Raw genomic sequence first — 14462 nt, forward strand, 5'->3', positions numbered from 1 at the left:
GTCCATAATAATTGATATTAAGTGTACTTTACTGAGAAAAAATACTGAAATCATTATGTAGTAAAGCTGTACGAAACGATTTTGAAGCTAAGATCCTTCTCTTGCATGGTTTACGTCACCAGCTGATCTTACGACCTTTTATTTTCAAGAAGAAGAATGCGCCAACTTTATTTTGGAGTTGCTTTTAAACTGACGTTCGAAGTGGCACTTGTCCAATCGCGTGACTATTTCCTGCGTGATGTCCCGACCTCACGAACATGGTAAGTTGAGCATTTTCTGGAGTTTTTAAGCATAAATGCCAGAACTGAGCGCTAGGTTAAGCTGATTGACGTAGGCCTCTGCAGGTTTAATGACAATCCATAATATCTAGCCTTGTCTCCCTTGATACTTTACGGCAGGACCGAATTAATTAAGAAAAAGCTCGTGGTCGAGAGACGACGATGATAGCTTTTTATCCATAAGTGAAGAGGTATTAATAAGTATTATTTTACCATAAATCAAATTGATAATGCAGTAGATATTTTGCAGCAAGACCTGAAAAGATGGTAAGTTTTCATGGGAGGGTAAACATGTAGGCTACAGTTGTATAATTTTTTTTGGTATTTTCCCTTTAACCTTCGCAGAAAGTGGAAGCTAAACCTGTGGGACAGTTAAATGCAAATTTAATAGGTAATATAGTTTAATTTTAGTTTTTTGTGTGGTTTTACAAATGTGACATTTGCATCTGTTGGAAATGGTATGTTAACCCATTACAATTCTCCTCAAATCTAACAATATTGGGGGGGACCACGGGGGGAAAAACCAATTTTTGGGGCATGGGGAAAATGAAAATGGCCGTATACAGTTACAGCTTACATCCTAATCCAACCTTCTATAACCAGTCTAGGGTTTGCCACGGTTTTGGATCCCCTAGCCCTCCCAACCTAACCTGACCCAGAGCACCGTAAATTAGGCTCTAGAGTAAAATGTATGGATGCATATTAGCCTAACCTTCCCTAACGTAACTTAAAATGTCATGTCTCACCAGATTAGGACTTCACCCTGCCTAAATTCCCTCATCTGACATGACGTATGTGGGCATCAGTTTTGAAGAAACAATATATGCTTACATATTTTGCTCATTTGTAACCTTTTATTTGTTAGTATCCCAAGAGCAGCCTCTGCCCTACCCCCACTAAAACGATCCTAAGGCCCATGTCCCTGGTTACCCACTGTGGTCCCCAGTTGAAATAAATGTTAAATTTTTCAAAATCATAACCCATGCGTTAATTACGATGTGGAAATGAAATGCAAACTGCTTTTGCAATTTTAATCATTAGGCTACTGCATACATAAAATAGTTTATTATAACACTCAAATATTTATTAATTCACGTTGTCATGGGGTTGTAGACTATTACTGTACAAATGTAACCTTATCAAGGCACCATCAGTAAACAAATATGTTTAATTTATACTTTTAACCTTCCTTAGTCAACATATTTCATGTTGTCCTAAGAAACCATATTTCACATGTGATGTGGACATTAAAAGAAGTGTAGTCGTAAGCCATTGTGTCATTTTATATATGGCAACTTTCATTAACTGAATGGCTTATTATTGAAATTGTAATTTGGGGTTTTTTGTATTTTTACAGGCGGATGGAGGACGCCAAGACATCGTGATAAGCGGCTTGTTATCCACAGCCAGGAAGCTGAGGAACCTGTGGATCAGGAGGGTAAAGTGATGCTTCCAGCTGCTGTAGTTCACCCATTCACTGAAGGGTAAGTTGCCAAGTGTTCAGTGTCAATGAAAAGTATGGTAACTGCTGAAAAATTAAGCTTCTGGGCACTGGGTAGTAAATTAGCATTGTAACTTGTATTGTTTAGTTATCTGGGCTGCTAAATGCTTTGTGTGGTGGTGGTTCAACAATTTCCACTGCTCCTGCTGTTTCCACAAGGGTGGATGAAGTTTTTGAAAATGTAGGTATGCGTGCTAAGCAACTGTAAGATTGCTTTGAAAATGAGTGTTCAAGGTTAGAGAGAAAACTACCTTAGTCACTGAAAGTTGAATTTGGTTGTGCTGTTGAGCATGCTTCAGAAAAGAAAGATATAAGAGATGTAGAGAATTTTATTGTATGGTTTGAAAACAGACTTGAGACGAATTAAACTTTTACATTCTTCTTATGGCAGGGATAGATGTAGCCATCACATATTAGAAATAATGTATTCATTAGTGTTGACTGCGTGAAAAATTATCTTGAAAAGTCAAGGAAGCTTAGGCCCAGGTACTTCATAAATATAAAGCAGTTTAAATACAACCTTGAGTCAGATTTTTAGATTCGTAGGCTGCCCGAAGTATCAGTTGATTAAGAGAAGAAGATTAGAGCAAAACAAAAATGAATTTTTTATGGTATCATACTTATCTTAGTCTTTGATTTCAGAGATGGCCCTGCTAATCCTGTGAGCTCTCATTTGCTTCGTAGACATCAGATTAATTACCAGAATATGCCTTCACCCTATCTCCTTAGTGCAGAGGTATATTTTACATAAAGACTCTAAGTATTACAGCTCTCATTTATTTGAAATTTAATCCCTCTTTATATCGTAAAGTTTCCAGATGTATAACTTTAAACTCTCATTAGAAGGCTTGTTTAGAATAATGTAGTGATTCAAAGGACTAAAAGCCATGTGTTCATGGGGAAATGCAAGCCATTGTTTCAGAAAATACCTTTCTAATTTCAGTAAGCAAACCACCCAAGAGTGTAAATTTTGTTGGTACCCTCACAAACATTAGATGTAGCTAGTAGGTGAGAATTTCTATAAAAATAATGATTCAGTTCTATGAAAAGTCATAGATTCTGTAGGCTGCTATATATCATCTGCTGTATTTTTTAAATCAATTACAGTACAGTATACTCTATTGAATACTTTTGATAAATTTATCAATAATATTTTGGAAGAATGAACAATCATAGAAAGAATCTTTAAAATGTTGTGTTATGGATGTATGAAATGCTACTGGGCTATAGTTTGATTTATTACATAAAAGTACATCATACCAAGATATAAGAATCTCCTTGGCTATATGCTTCAGTATATTGTCAGTGGTACTACAGAAAAACATTCTTTTTTATCAGCTTCTTGTTAAGTATATCACTAGTGAGAATATATATGTATTTTGTTTTTTTGTATATTGTTTAATTGTAATTTTCTTTCCATAGGCAACTACTACTGCCACTCCAGTCCGCACAAAGTCACCCGCAACACCTGTTGTTGGCAATGTTCTTTCAGCTCCAAAAAACCTTTATCATGAAAGGTTTCAAAGTTATTCACCTAATAGTCAAGAAATTGAGTTACAAACACTACGCCTCCAGGTAAGAGGAAATTCGTACAAGTTGTGCTTCACTTAAATTGACCCTTTAAATTGATCTGCTAATTAACAGGCGCAAGTACTTATAAGTAAAGAAATTTCAGTTCTCGGCTGACTTTGATATATAATTCTGACAATTGCATATAAAGTATAATTACTGCAATATTTTAGTTGTTAGTGCACTATGGATATATAAACCATCCATCACTTTTTGTGTATAGCTATATTGTATATACAGTTTACTAGGAATAATACAAATGACATTTAAAATTTCCTATTTTTCCAGGAAACCAGGACTGTTTAATGTTTATTATTATTAGCAGTTAGTAGGATTTTTGTCACTAGCTCAAACACTATTCCTGTATGACAAGCATCTCTTTAGCTTTCCTCTTTTTTTTCAGGTACAAGAAATTCAGAATAAGTTGAATGGAGGCATTTTGTCAGATCCAGAATATCAACAGCTGCTAAGTGAAAAACAGTCTCTGGAGCAAACTCTTGGGTATGTAGCATCATGGATTTGGAAGCTTTATGTATCATGTATAAATATGACATTTGATTTGTAGTGCTCCATTTAAAACTTACCTCCCATGTAATCTTATTTAATTCAGCCATACGTATGGGATATGGTTGTTATTAAGTAGTGTGAATAGATGCAGCTTCATGTTAATATTGTATTTGGTTATGCCTGTGAATATACAAGTAAATAAATAGAAATATTTGTCATGTAAGATTTAATAATTTCGTGCAGTTCTCATGATTATGTAATATTGCAGAGCCACAGAACATGAACTGCAAGAACTGAAAATTGTTTTTGCCAATTTAGAAGCAAATGCTACCCAAACAGAAAAGAAACTTAATCTGAAGGTAATTTGTAAATCTCATCTACAGTCAAGTATTCACCTTGATTACTTTAAGTTACTCTTTAGGCTAATTAATAGGACTGCTGATAGCAATTGAGATTTTGTTCAGGGTGTCAGTAAAAATGATTATTTAATTTTTTATTGGAATCTTGGAGGATAAAAATAAATTAAAATAATTTCTTACACATAAACAAAGTATATTAGAGTACAGCAAGTAATTAAAGAACTTTACCAGCCAATTTAAACAAAAAAATTGTTTGGCATCAGGTTGAGCAAAATCTCTTCATAAATGCACCACCAAGGTCAGTTTAAAGATATGCTATTTTTATTGATTGCAAATGTAATACAGTACAGTATATATGTTGTTTAGTAAAACCTAGCTATGTTGTCCATTATCACAAGATTTTATCATGAAAAAGGATGTTCATGTTACCAATCGTGAAAAAATGAAAAATCCTTAATACTCTTGAAGTTCTTGTTGTACTAATGATTTTATGATTCAGCTTAAAGAAGCCAAGGAAAAGCACCAGATCTTGTTAGAGAAATGTAACAAAGCATCAGAAGAACTAAGAACAGTTAAAGACTACCTGCAGACCATTCCTACTCAAGCAGAGCATATGCAGCTACAGAAACAACTCTCCAAAAAGTCTTTTGAAATTGCTCAACTTAATGAGAAAGTTAATAGCATGGCAAGTAAGTTAGCACGTACTGAACAGTAAGTTTTTTGTGCAAAGAAATTTACACTGAACACTCTTTGCCACACATTCATTTATCTACATTGCATGTTTTAGATTCTATGTTAAAGGTCAGCAAGAAACCTGTAATCCAGCACCTTTGGGACCAGATAATGCATTCCCAACTCAAATATTATAGATTAATAAGTAGGTTGTATTGAATATTATTGCTGCTTCAGCTGCATTTATTTTGTAGAAGACTTTTTCTATTTTCCTTGTGGACTTCTCTTCAGTGGAGGTGCGTACAACCTTCGCCTATATTTTGTCATTTCATGGGGAAAAGTCAAAATCTGATTCTGCTTCTTTATATTCTATACAGTTGGTTCTATACAATTGTTGCGCTGACGGCGTTTCGACAGACTCTTCTGTCATTCTCCAGCGAGCTAGTAGAGGACTGGCAGATTGCATAGTCCTTCTGAATTTATACACGGGCTTCAGCGGGGGTCATGGATGGCGAATTCTGATTGGTTGCAGTCAGCGAACTTCAAGCCAAATTTCTGGGTGGCTTCGATCCTGACAGATCTTCGCACCTGGGAATGTCATTCATTCCAGCTGCTCCCATTGGCCTGGCTGCGTGATGTCATGCCGGCTGACATCATCGGGTAGTTTGGCTGCTATTGGGCTGTGATGAATGATGTCACATCTACTCTTTCTGTCGTGAGTCGGGGGATTGTCTCGAAGGAAAATAGAAAAAGTCTTCTACAAAATAAATGCAGCTGAAGCAGCAATAATATTCAATAGAACCTGTTTAAAAGAGGGTCTGCTGCCAAATCAGATTAATAAGTAGTAGCTTAATATGACCTTTTCATATCTGCTTATACCCTGACGCTTCTCATTTCTTACCAAATTGATGCAGTGCACAGCTAACATATATGAAGTTTTATTTGTACAATAAAAATACACTTCTCTGTGAACAGTTATTGTTTCATTAGACTACTTTAAATTATTTTCATACAGACCACAAGCCATTTTCAGTACTCTTACACTTGTCAGTGCTCTGGTCAAAGATAGCAGACTATAGATTGCTTTTATTTAGAGTTAAGTGTAAATAAAAACCTGGGTAAAACATCTCTGGAAGGAAAGCCTTTCTCAAGTGCCAGTAATAATTTTCCTTTTAGATTTTATTATTGGCAGACTTTGCAGAAGTGCTCTATATCTCAGTGGCATTAACTTCACGTTTCCCCTCCTACTTTGAGCACTTACTAGGGCTGTTACTTCACAACCTCATGAATTATAACTGCCACATTTCAGTGGATAAGGAAATCCCAGTCTCACCACCTCATATTAGACAAGACTGAGAAACCTGTACTGTGCATGCACAATTTGTCTGAGATATCTGTAATGTGCATGCATCATTTGTCTAGATACCTGTACTGTTCATGTACCATTCATATGAGATACCTGTACAGTACTGTTCATGCACCATCAGTATGAAATACTGTACCTGTACTGTACTGTGCATCCACCATTTGTCAAGTTGTTATCACTCTGTCTCCTTCATTCCATGAATCATTCAAGCATCTTCATTTTCATTTACTCAGCGTTACCTTTATTTTCTCGTTATGTATTTTACTTTAATGTAGGTATGCTCAGTTTTTATCAGAGCACATGTGGGATCTGCTGTATAACCCTTCTCCACTGATTTGTTGTTTTTACCAGTACTATATTTCATTTTTGCTAATTGGGTTGCTTCACTCTCAGGTGAGTTAGTTTTCCATCTAGCCTTTTGTGCTTGGTGTCTTGTAGAGATTTGTGAAAAAACTTAGGTGAGTCAAGCCTTGGTACTTGGTGCTTACAATGCTTCACTTGTTTTTAACTTATGACATGCATCCCACCATGCCTCCGTCTGCCCGGGTGTGCTTGTAGTTTCTTGTGTCTCCTCAGGAAAAGGATCCTCATCTCTTGTGTTACTCTTGCCATGGGCATTAGTGTTCCCCTCTACTTCATGTGAGAGATGCTTTGAAAGGTTGTCAGATCAGTGATTCCTCTTGCCCAGAAGAATTCATTTAACCCTTTGTATCCCAAAGTCATCTTTGGACTCTTCCATTTCTGGTTGTGTATGCATGTCACCCTTTTCAGTATCCACTGTCCAGGACCAAATTTCTTCAGATGGCACCTCCTGTCATGCCATTCTTCCTCCTTCAAAGAAATCAATGAGTTATCATTGTGCAGAGAAGAGGAAGATATAAATACGCTCTCTTCCTCATATTGCTACCTGAACTGCCTATGAAAGCTCAACTGTTGCCAGGAATTATTTTTGCACACCCAGCATATGCAATAATTAGCCTATGCACCTTTGACTCCAAGACAGATTTATTCCGTCTATGCCTTCCTAGTCTGCTTCCCCTTTATTAATGGCAGATAGGTTAAGCTAGTCTAACATTTGGCAACCTCAGGCATTTTATGTATGGGGGTTACATTTAATAGGGTTTTCAATACATATAGTTGCACAAGAATTCCTATTATAGATAGCGTGTCACATTCATATGGATATATTAAGAGATGTGTGATCAATGAGAAGGAAGAATTTGGTGCAAGTAGTTTGGCTCCAATGGAGTTTATTCTAGTATCAAAGAAATCTGTATGATTTTAAAATTATATTGATCAATATTTGTAAGCGTTTGTGTTTGAGAAATACAGTAAGTCTAAAATATTTAGTGATGTAAACAATGATTTAACAGTTAAATCAAGTGTTAAATCTATTGCAGTATGACAAATTGAGGGTGTTGTACAGTAAGTGATGACTCACTATCCCACTTCAATACTGTATTACTGAGGGGGGGGCTTTATCTGCATGTGTATTAAAGGATGGGAATTAATAATATTTAAGTTATGATAGGGTTAAAAAGGTATTCATTGTACTGTACATTATATAAAATAAATGGAAAAAATTCCAGTTCATAAAAATTCACGGAAAATGAATACAGTAGGCTAAAGTAAGCTTTTTTGATGAAGCTTAGACTACCCAAATTTTCACATCACATAGCAACTCAGTTTTTGGAACCACAACATGTACATATGGCATGTTTCTGAAAATTGTGGTAAGAAAATTTATAAGCTACCAAGTTATTGGTAAAAACTTGTTTCCACGTTCTGTACAAGTAACCATCATCCTTTACAACAGAGTATGTTTATAACAGTTTTATTTATGAAGATGGGAAATGTTTATATGTGGAGTATATTGTTGAAATATTAATTTTTTGGCAGGACAGATAGCACAGCAAAAAGAGACAGAAAGTAAGCTGAGTCACTGTGTGGATGTGCTAAGTCAGGAGAAGGAGGATTTGCTGCTGAAACTTAGATTGAGTGAAAACATCCTTTCAGTATGTATTTATATACAGTACCCATACAAACATCATAAAGTAGACTATTTGGTCAGTTCTTTCTTATGGAAAAAATGTAAGAATACCTGTGAAATTTATCTATTTTGTTGATGATTACACTCTTCTCAACTGTGAACATGCAATACTTGATGTTAACCAATAAAAAATTACTTATTCACATGTACCCCGTACTTTGTTTTCAAGTAGTTTTGCAATTATTTGAGTTGCCTTGTAATTATTGCATGTGTATTCATGTGCCAGTCTCATAACTGTGAAATTTGACTTCATAGGACATCGAGAATCAAAGAATTTTAGCAGAGGAAAGAGGAGAAGATACAAAGGAAAATTTGTTGTGGCGTCTAAATCAGTATGAAAGAGAGTTGGAGAGTGCTAAGAAGGTAAGGTATACAGTATTGTTGTTTATTGATAGAGTAGCATCCATTTCCATTCAAGTTATATTGAAAATTTTACTCAATTTCTTTAGCTGTATAATTCTTGTGTTATCAGTTCACAGACTCCCAATCCTCATACTGTAACCAGTTGCTATACCAAACGTGTACTTTTTCCATGGAATTAAGACACCAGCTTTTATTCATTATGTATATACAGAATGCTACGTTCCACCATGTGATGAATTAATGTTGCCCCTTTTTCCAGTTACTCAGCTATCGGAAAACAAAGATCGAAAGCTTAAATAAGGAAATCTTAGAGCAAGATAGAAAATATAGCGAAAAGATGCAGAAGGAGGTGGAATGCAGTGAAAAGCAAAGGGAGGATCTTTGGGCATTGCAGAGAGAACTTGAAGAAAGCAAATTGAATGAACAGAAGGTAAGTTTGTTTAGTGGAGATTCATAGATTTTTATCTATTTTGCTTTGAATAATTGTATGGACAGGGTTCTAACCTTTGAAGGCAGTTGTTCATAATTCTTCCACTGAGGAGTGATGTATGTGGGTTTTGTGGACACAAGGTTGAAGTAGTGTATTTTATGAAAAAATTTAGTAGTTAAAAAACTTCCATATTTATAACCATTGCTTATTTTGATGTTTTGTTCAACTATAGATGAAATCTGCGTTCAAGAGTCTTGAGGAAACACACAAGAAACTAGAGGACCAATTAAAGTGTCACTTGACAGATTGGGTCACTCAAGAAATGTGTTCACCATTCACGCCTGTTTGAAAAAATAAATTAGTTGTCCTCACTGCCCAGTACTTTTTTTGTTTTGTTTTCATTCTTCGAAAGTTATTAGAGAAGATGAGAATAAAGTTTCCCTATTGAAAGATACATGTACTTTAAATTATGTTGTAGAGTATAAGCTGAAAATACTAATGCCACAAAATATCAGTCATCTCTTATTCACTTAGCCAGTGTCAGAAAGCTTGTGTGGTTACAAAGTTTTGCAAAGATAGACAAACACGGGTTTTTGTGTGAAAGTACGAGTGATAAAGAAGTTACAAGGAAAAAAACAGAGAAAAGGGAAGGTAAGCAAATGGAAAAAATATTGATAAATGCACCCAGTGAATGTCAAGTATATAGACGATAATGGTGTAGTTGGAAAGTCAGATTAACTTTAAAGTTAGTTTGAAAAATAATGATCTGTTATCCATTATCAAAGTTGTCTCTGGAAGTATGTGAATGAATTTTAACAGAGGTAAACGCTGCACCTATTAGGCCATTCAGCGCTGAATCTGAAATTGGCAGTAAAAAGGTTTGAAAGGTGTAAAGGAGGAAAACCTCGCGGTTGCACTATGAATCATTAGGAGAAGGTGCAAAGTAAGATGGAAGAAGAATACGAAGAGAGGTACAATAAAATTAATGAAAACAGTAAAACCTAGTAGCCGATGGGATGCTGTAAAGAACCAGTAATGTCTACAGCGCAATCGCACCGCATGAGAGGTCACGGCCCTAACCCCAGCGGACTGAAGTAACTAGTTAGATCTAGGATGCAAAAGTATTCTGTATAACTGCTTTGTGTATATGCTTCCTAACAGCTAACCTTTTATATATATATATTTCCTATATAAAATTCACTGGTACAAGTTCTAAATGCAACCCAGTCTTTTGGGGTTGACTGTTTTTTTTTTTAAACTTAGATTATTTATTCTTATGAAGTAGTTTAACTAGATCAGTGAGCTGGTTTATCTCTCTCTCACAGAGCTGGCCCAAAGGTTTTGTCTGTTATTAATTAAATTGCTAGACAAGCAGTGCTAAAATCCATTCAGAATGCCAAACCCTAAGAATTAAAATGAATTAATAAAACCTTTCTGGAATAAGTGTCTGTTAAGGATGGCTCCAACAAATGCTTGTAGATTTGACTTATAGGCATTCATAAAACATTTCTTGGCAAAAGCCTGGTACAGGGGATGCCACTGCTTTGAGCCAACATGGAATTGTACATTGAGACTGTTGGCTGTCAGGTTCTCTCTTGACAGTTTTCAACAGCATTATCAACATTGCATGTCAAATTTTGGAAAGAAACTAAAGGAGCTTCAGCAGACTCGCCATCATTTTCAATTAACCCGGTTATAAAATAAAAGAAATTCAATAAATAAATTCCAACCTTATTTTTGCTTAAGACTATCTGAATAAACAGTTAATGCCCTTATGAAGCCCTGATGTATGTGGAAGAAACGTAAAAGATTGAAAAATGTATAAGAGAAGTATGTATATTCTTTCAAATTTTAGATAGTTACTGATACAATTATACATGAAAAATCTATGAGAAGTACTGTATGTATATTCTTTAAAATCTTAGATAGTTACTGATACAATTATACAGGAAAGGAGTAGTACAGCTTGTTGGTAATGAAAAATAAAGGCATCAGATAAATTTTTTCACTGTTGATCCTTCATAAAAATATAGAACGAGTCTGTTAGGCTAATATTAATGAGGTTTCATGCGGGTAGGAACAGAATTAGCTTGTTCAAACAGTGAGTACAGAAGAGGGTAGCAAGGCCTTGTTTTTCTCAAAGAAAATGTTTGGTCATGCTCATTATGGGCATCTCAGATTAATTATACCAATTATGATGGGAAACAAGATTACTCAGTGTTTGGTCAACATTCCAAACAGAGGCGTCATTTCAGATTTTTGTTGGGGGGGGGCAAAGATGGTTTGGTGAGCGAAGCGAGCCTAACCAGCTGGGATTTTTTTTATTTTGAGCTATTTTATGTGCTTTTTGAAGCCACATGAGCAAGGTATTTCAGCAAAATAGGCAGACAAACAAACATTGTGTGTGATAGAGAAATATTGATAGATAGATAGGTAGATAGACAGATAGATAGATATAACTTAATGTGGTGACACATTTGAATTTCGGTAGGAATAATGGAAAACCCGCTGCTGTTACTTCTTGGGGCTTGGGGGTGTGAGGGGGGCAAGTTGTGGTGGGGGGGACAGTTCCCCCCCCAAAAAAAAAATGACGCCCCTGATTCCAAACAGGCATAGGATAGTTCAGTGCTAAATTTTTCCCTTTTTTTTATTATGGATTTTTTTTTTTTATAATTTTAAATGCATTAATTACTAATTGTACTGTTCTTCGTACCGTAATTTTGTTTGACCTTTCTTCTCAACAGTTTAAAGATCTTGTGGAGATATCTTCACAAATAAGCCAAGGAATTCCCCCAGATCTCTCCTTACTTTTAGGTTTTCCAGGTAAGTTTTAATGAATTCATCATTCTCTCTTAAAAGTAAGATTCCTTGATATACTCCCTGGCTTAGCTATATAATGTATTTGAAAACTGGAAATGAACTTGAGCTGAAAATTTCATCAAAGATATATTAAGACCTAAAACTTCAATTACGTGCCAGGATCTATGTAGAATAATGTTAGTCGTAAAAGTTATCTGGAAGTTGTGGCATGGCAAGATGTCTATTATATAGTATCTGTAGTTAAAACTTTGTTGTGTGTAAATATAAAATTACATTATACAGATTTCAAAATGACAATTATCAGTAATCGTTCATAGGAATAAAACATATTGACACCTTGCTTTGGTATCTTACTATACCACAAAATCCAGATAATAGTCCCTTCATATAATCAAGTATGTAAAGGTAAATGTTGCACATTAATAATTTACAAGTACAATTTAACCTTATCAAAATATTTGCTGTTCGCTTTGACTAAATCTTGTATAAAATTCTGTATCCTGTATCTTGCCATAAGGAATACTGTATATGAATTATGAAAACTTTTGACAATACATCAATTGGATTGTATTTTTCACTAAGTATATTTCCCTCTTAGACTCTGTGGAGAAGTTAGAAAATCAGATTTTAACCGTCGATGATTTGAAGTGCCGAATGACTGAAGTGAATGAGCTCATCCACCAGCTGGAAAGTATTCGAGCAACTCTTCAAGATAAATATGCAGGTCACATTGCTGTGAATGCTTGTCCCCAAATGTAATTGTATTGTATGTTCAAAATTATGTTTGGAAAATCCAGACCTTAGATTTGTCATAAGGCAGCTTTACATTTGCTAGCAGTACTGTATATTTTTTAGAAGAAAATGCAACCTCAGATTTGTCATAAGGCGGCTTTTACTTTTGCTAGTAGTACTGTATATTTTTTAGAATAACATGTTCTTTGGACAAACAAGTCTGATGCGAAGATTTTGTATACAGTACTGACATACAGTACATAATAATGCATGGTATTTTGCAAGAACCATTCCATAATACACCAAATAGTTTAAGATTTCTATACTATTATGTATTCATGGTATTTGAGGGTTGTGAACCTTGTGTGTATTTTTTTATATTTTTTCTATGTAAAAAATATTTTTTCAATGTAATGTATATAAAAAAATAGAACTCACACCTGATGTTTTCATAAAATACTGTATGTTGTTCAGTTAATACCAATATGAGCTTTTCAGGTCTTCACAAATCTGTCCTTGTGTAGTCTTAATTTTGTGTATTCATCTGAATGAAATTTTCATATTTTCCCTGGGCAAGTTAGATGTACATGTTCATGTTAGGCTAGTCTTTTTTTGCCCGAAATTCCATCAGGTCCAAATCTTCATTTATCACCTTTCTCCATACCCTGCATCTTTCTACAAGTCTTCATATCTACTGCTTTTCGTACCAGGTGGTTCCTGATCCCTTCCATCACATGTTCAACCCATTTCAATCATTGAGATTTCAGTATTTTTTTCCCAGGTTAGATTTTGCGTCCAATCTCTGCAAATCACTTAGTAAAAGTACTGTGTATTCATACCATACCCAAGCCACAAAAACTTATATGGGAACACCTTTTCAGTCTTCATTTCTCGTTTCTGCTATGTAGAGTAGCACAGGCTTTGTACTCTACTGCTAGTTTTTAGATGATGCCAGTAACATAGTAGATAAAAATATTTTTAGAAAGCCTTTATCAGTTCTCTATTTTAATAAAAGTATGTCTAAAACACAAATATATATTTATTAAACAGCATATCACCGATTTATTTATTCAAATAACCTGTCACTGTACTACACACTGACCTTGGACAAAATTCCAATTTTGGTGTACAGTACATTGCATCTGATATACTGTGGTCTCAAAATATCCCCATAAAGTATGACACAAGCAAGATATTCAAAAGGTAAATTAAGGGCTGAGGATGCCAAAGATCCCGAGCATAGAAATCACTGTACCAGAGATATTCGGGCAAAGGAGTACAGTTCAATGTAAGGTGTCGGTAGTAACAGCATTTGGATATTTCTTCAACCCTTAGCCTATGAGTCCTCAAAGAGAAATATGATGAAGGCTTTAGGGGTGGGCTGCACCTGCAGCCACAGGGTTATGCAGATGCCAGACCTGTTCGAAACTCTGATCAGGATTTTAACAGTTTTCTAAGCACTTACGCCCCATCCTTCAGGCACCAGCCCAACCGTCCAGTAAAAGGAATGGGGACGTGTAGTAGGAAGCAGGGACCAATAGTTAGTTCAGCGGGCAGGAGGAGGATGCTGAGGTAGACATCCAGTTTACCCGCTGCTGCTGTAAATAGGGATACCCGTAAGGACTTGGCCAAAATGGCTCCGACAAAAGCTAAGTGGTCTTTGTTTTCTGAAAGGGCAGTGATGCATACACATCACTGCCTATACCTCTGCCCTCTGTTCAGACAATTGTGAAGGGTACTAAACACACTACTAGTCTCAGGGTTTCATGGGCTTAAGAGTGTGGCTCTTACCCTATTTAAGCCACTGCAGAACTT

General features: G+C 35.5%; 1 protein-coding gene across 1 annotated transcript; it reads left to right on the plus strand.

Moving 5' to 3' along the window:
- The first annotated feature begins 102 nt into the window (after positions 1-102).
- Positions 103-12798, plus strand: LOC136849429 (centrosomal protein of 85 kDa-like). The gene is made up of 13 exons (XM_067122780.1): positions 103-260; positions 1636-1762; positions 2422-2515; positions 3202-3354; positions 3752-3849; positions 4124-4214; positions 4714-4903; positions 8152-8267; positions 8558-8665; positions 8925-9095; positions 9328-9438; positions 11813-11918; positions 12514-12798. Exons 1-13 carry the CDS (start codon positions 239-241, stop codon positions 12672-12674), a joined length of 1548 nt encoding a protein of 515 aa, XP_066978881.1. The 5' UTR covers positions 103-238; the 3' UTR covers positions 12675-12798.
- The last annotated feature ends 1664 nt before the right edge of the window (positions 12799-14462 follow it).

Source organism: Macrobrachium rosenbergii, chromosome 21 (assembly GCF_040412425.1).
Source record: "Macrobrachium rosenbergii isolate ZJJX-2024 chromosome 21, ASM4041242v1, whole genome shotgun sequence".
NCBI lineage: Eukaryota > Metazoa > Arthropoda > Malacostraca > Decapoda > Palaemonidae > Macrobrachium > Macrobrachium rosenbergii.

Coding starts and splice junctions, on each gene's coding strand:
- LOC136849429 (XM_067122780.1), top strand. CDS start 239: ATGTCCCGACCTCACGAACATG. Junction 4,904..8,151: donor GAAAGTTAATAGCATGGCAA/GTAAGTTAGCAC, acceptor ATTTTTTGGCAG/GACAGATAGCACAGCAAAAA. Junction 8,268..8,557: donor TGAGTGAAAACATCCTTTCA/GTATGTATTTAT, acceptor TTGACTTCATAG/GACATCGAGAATCAAAGAAT.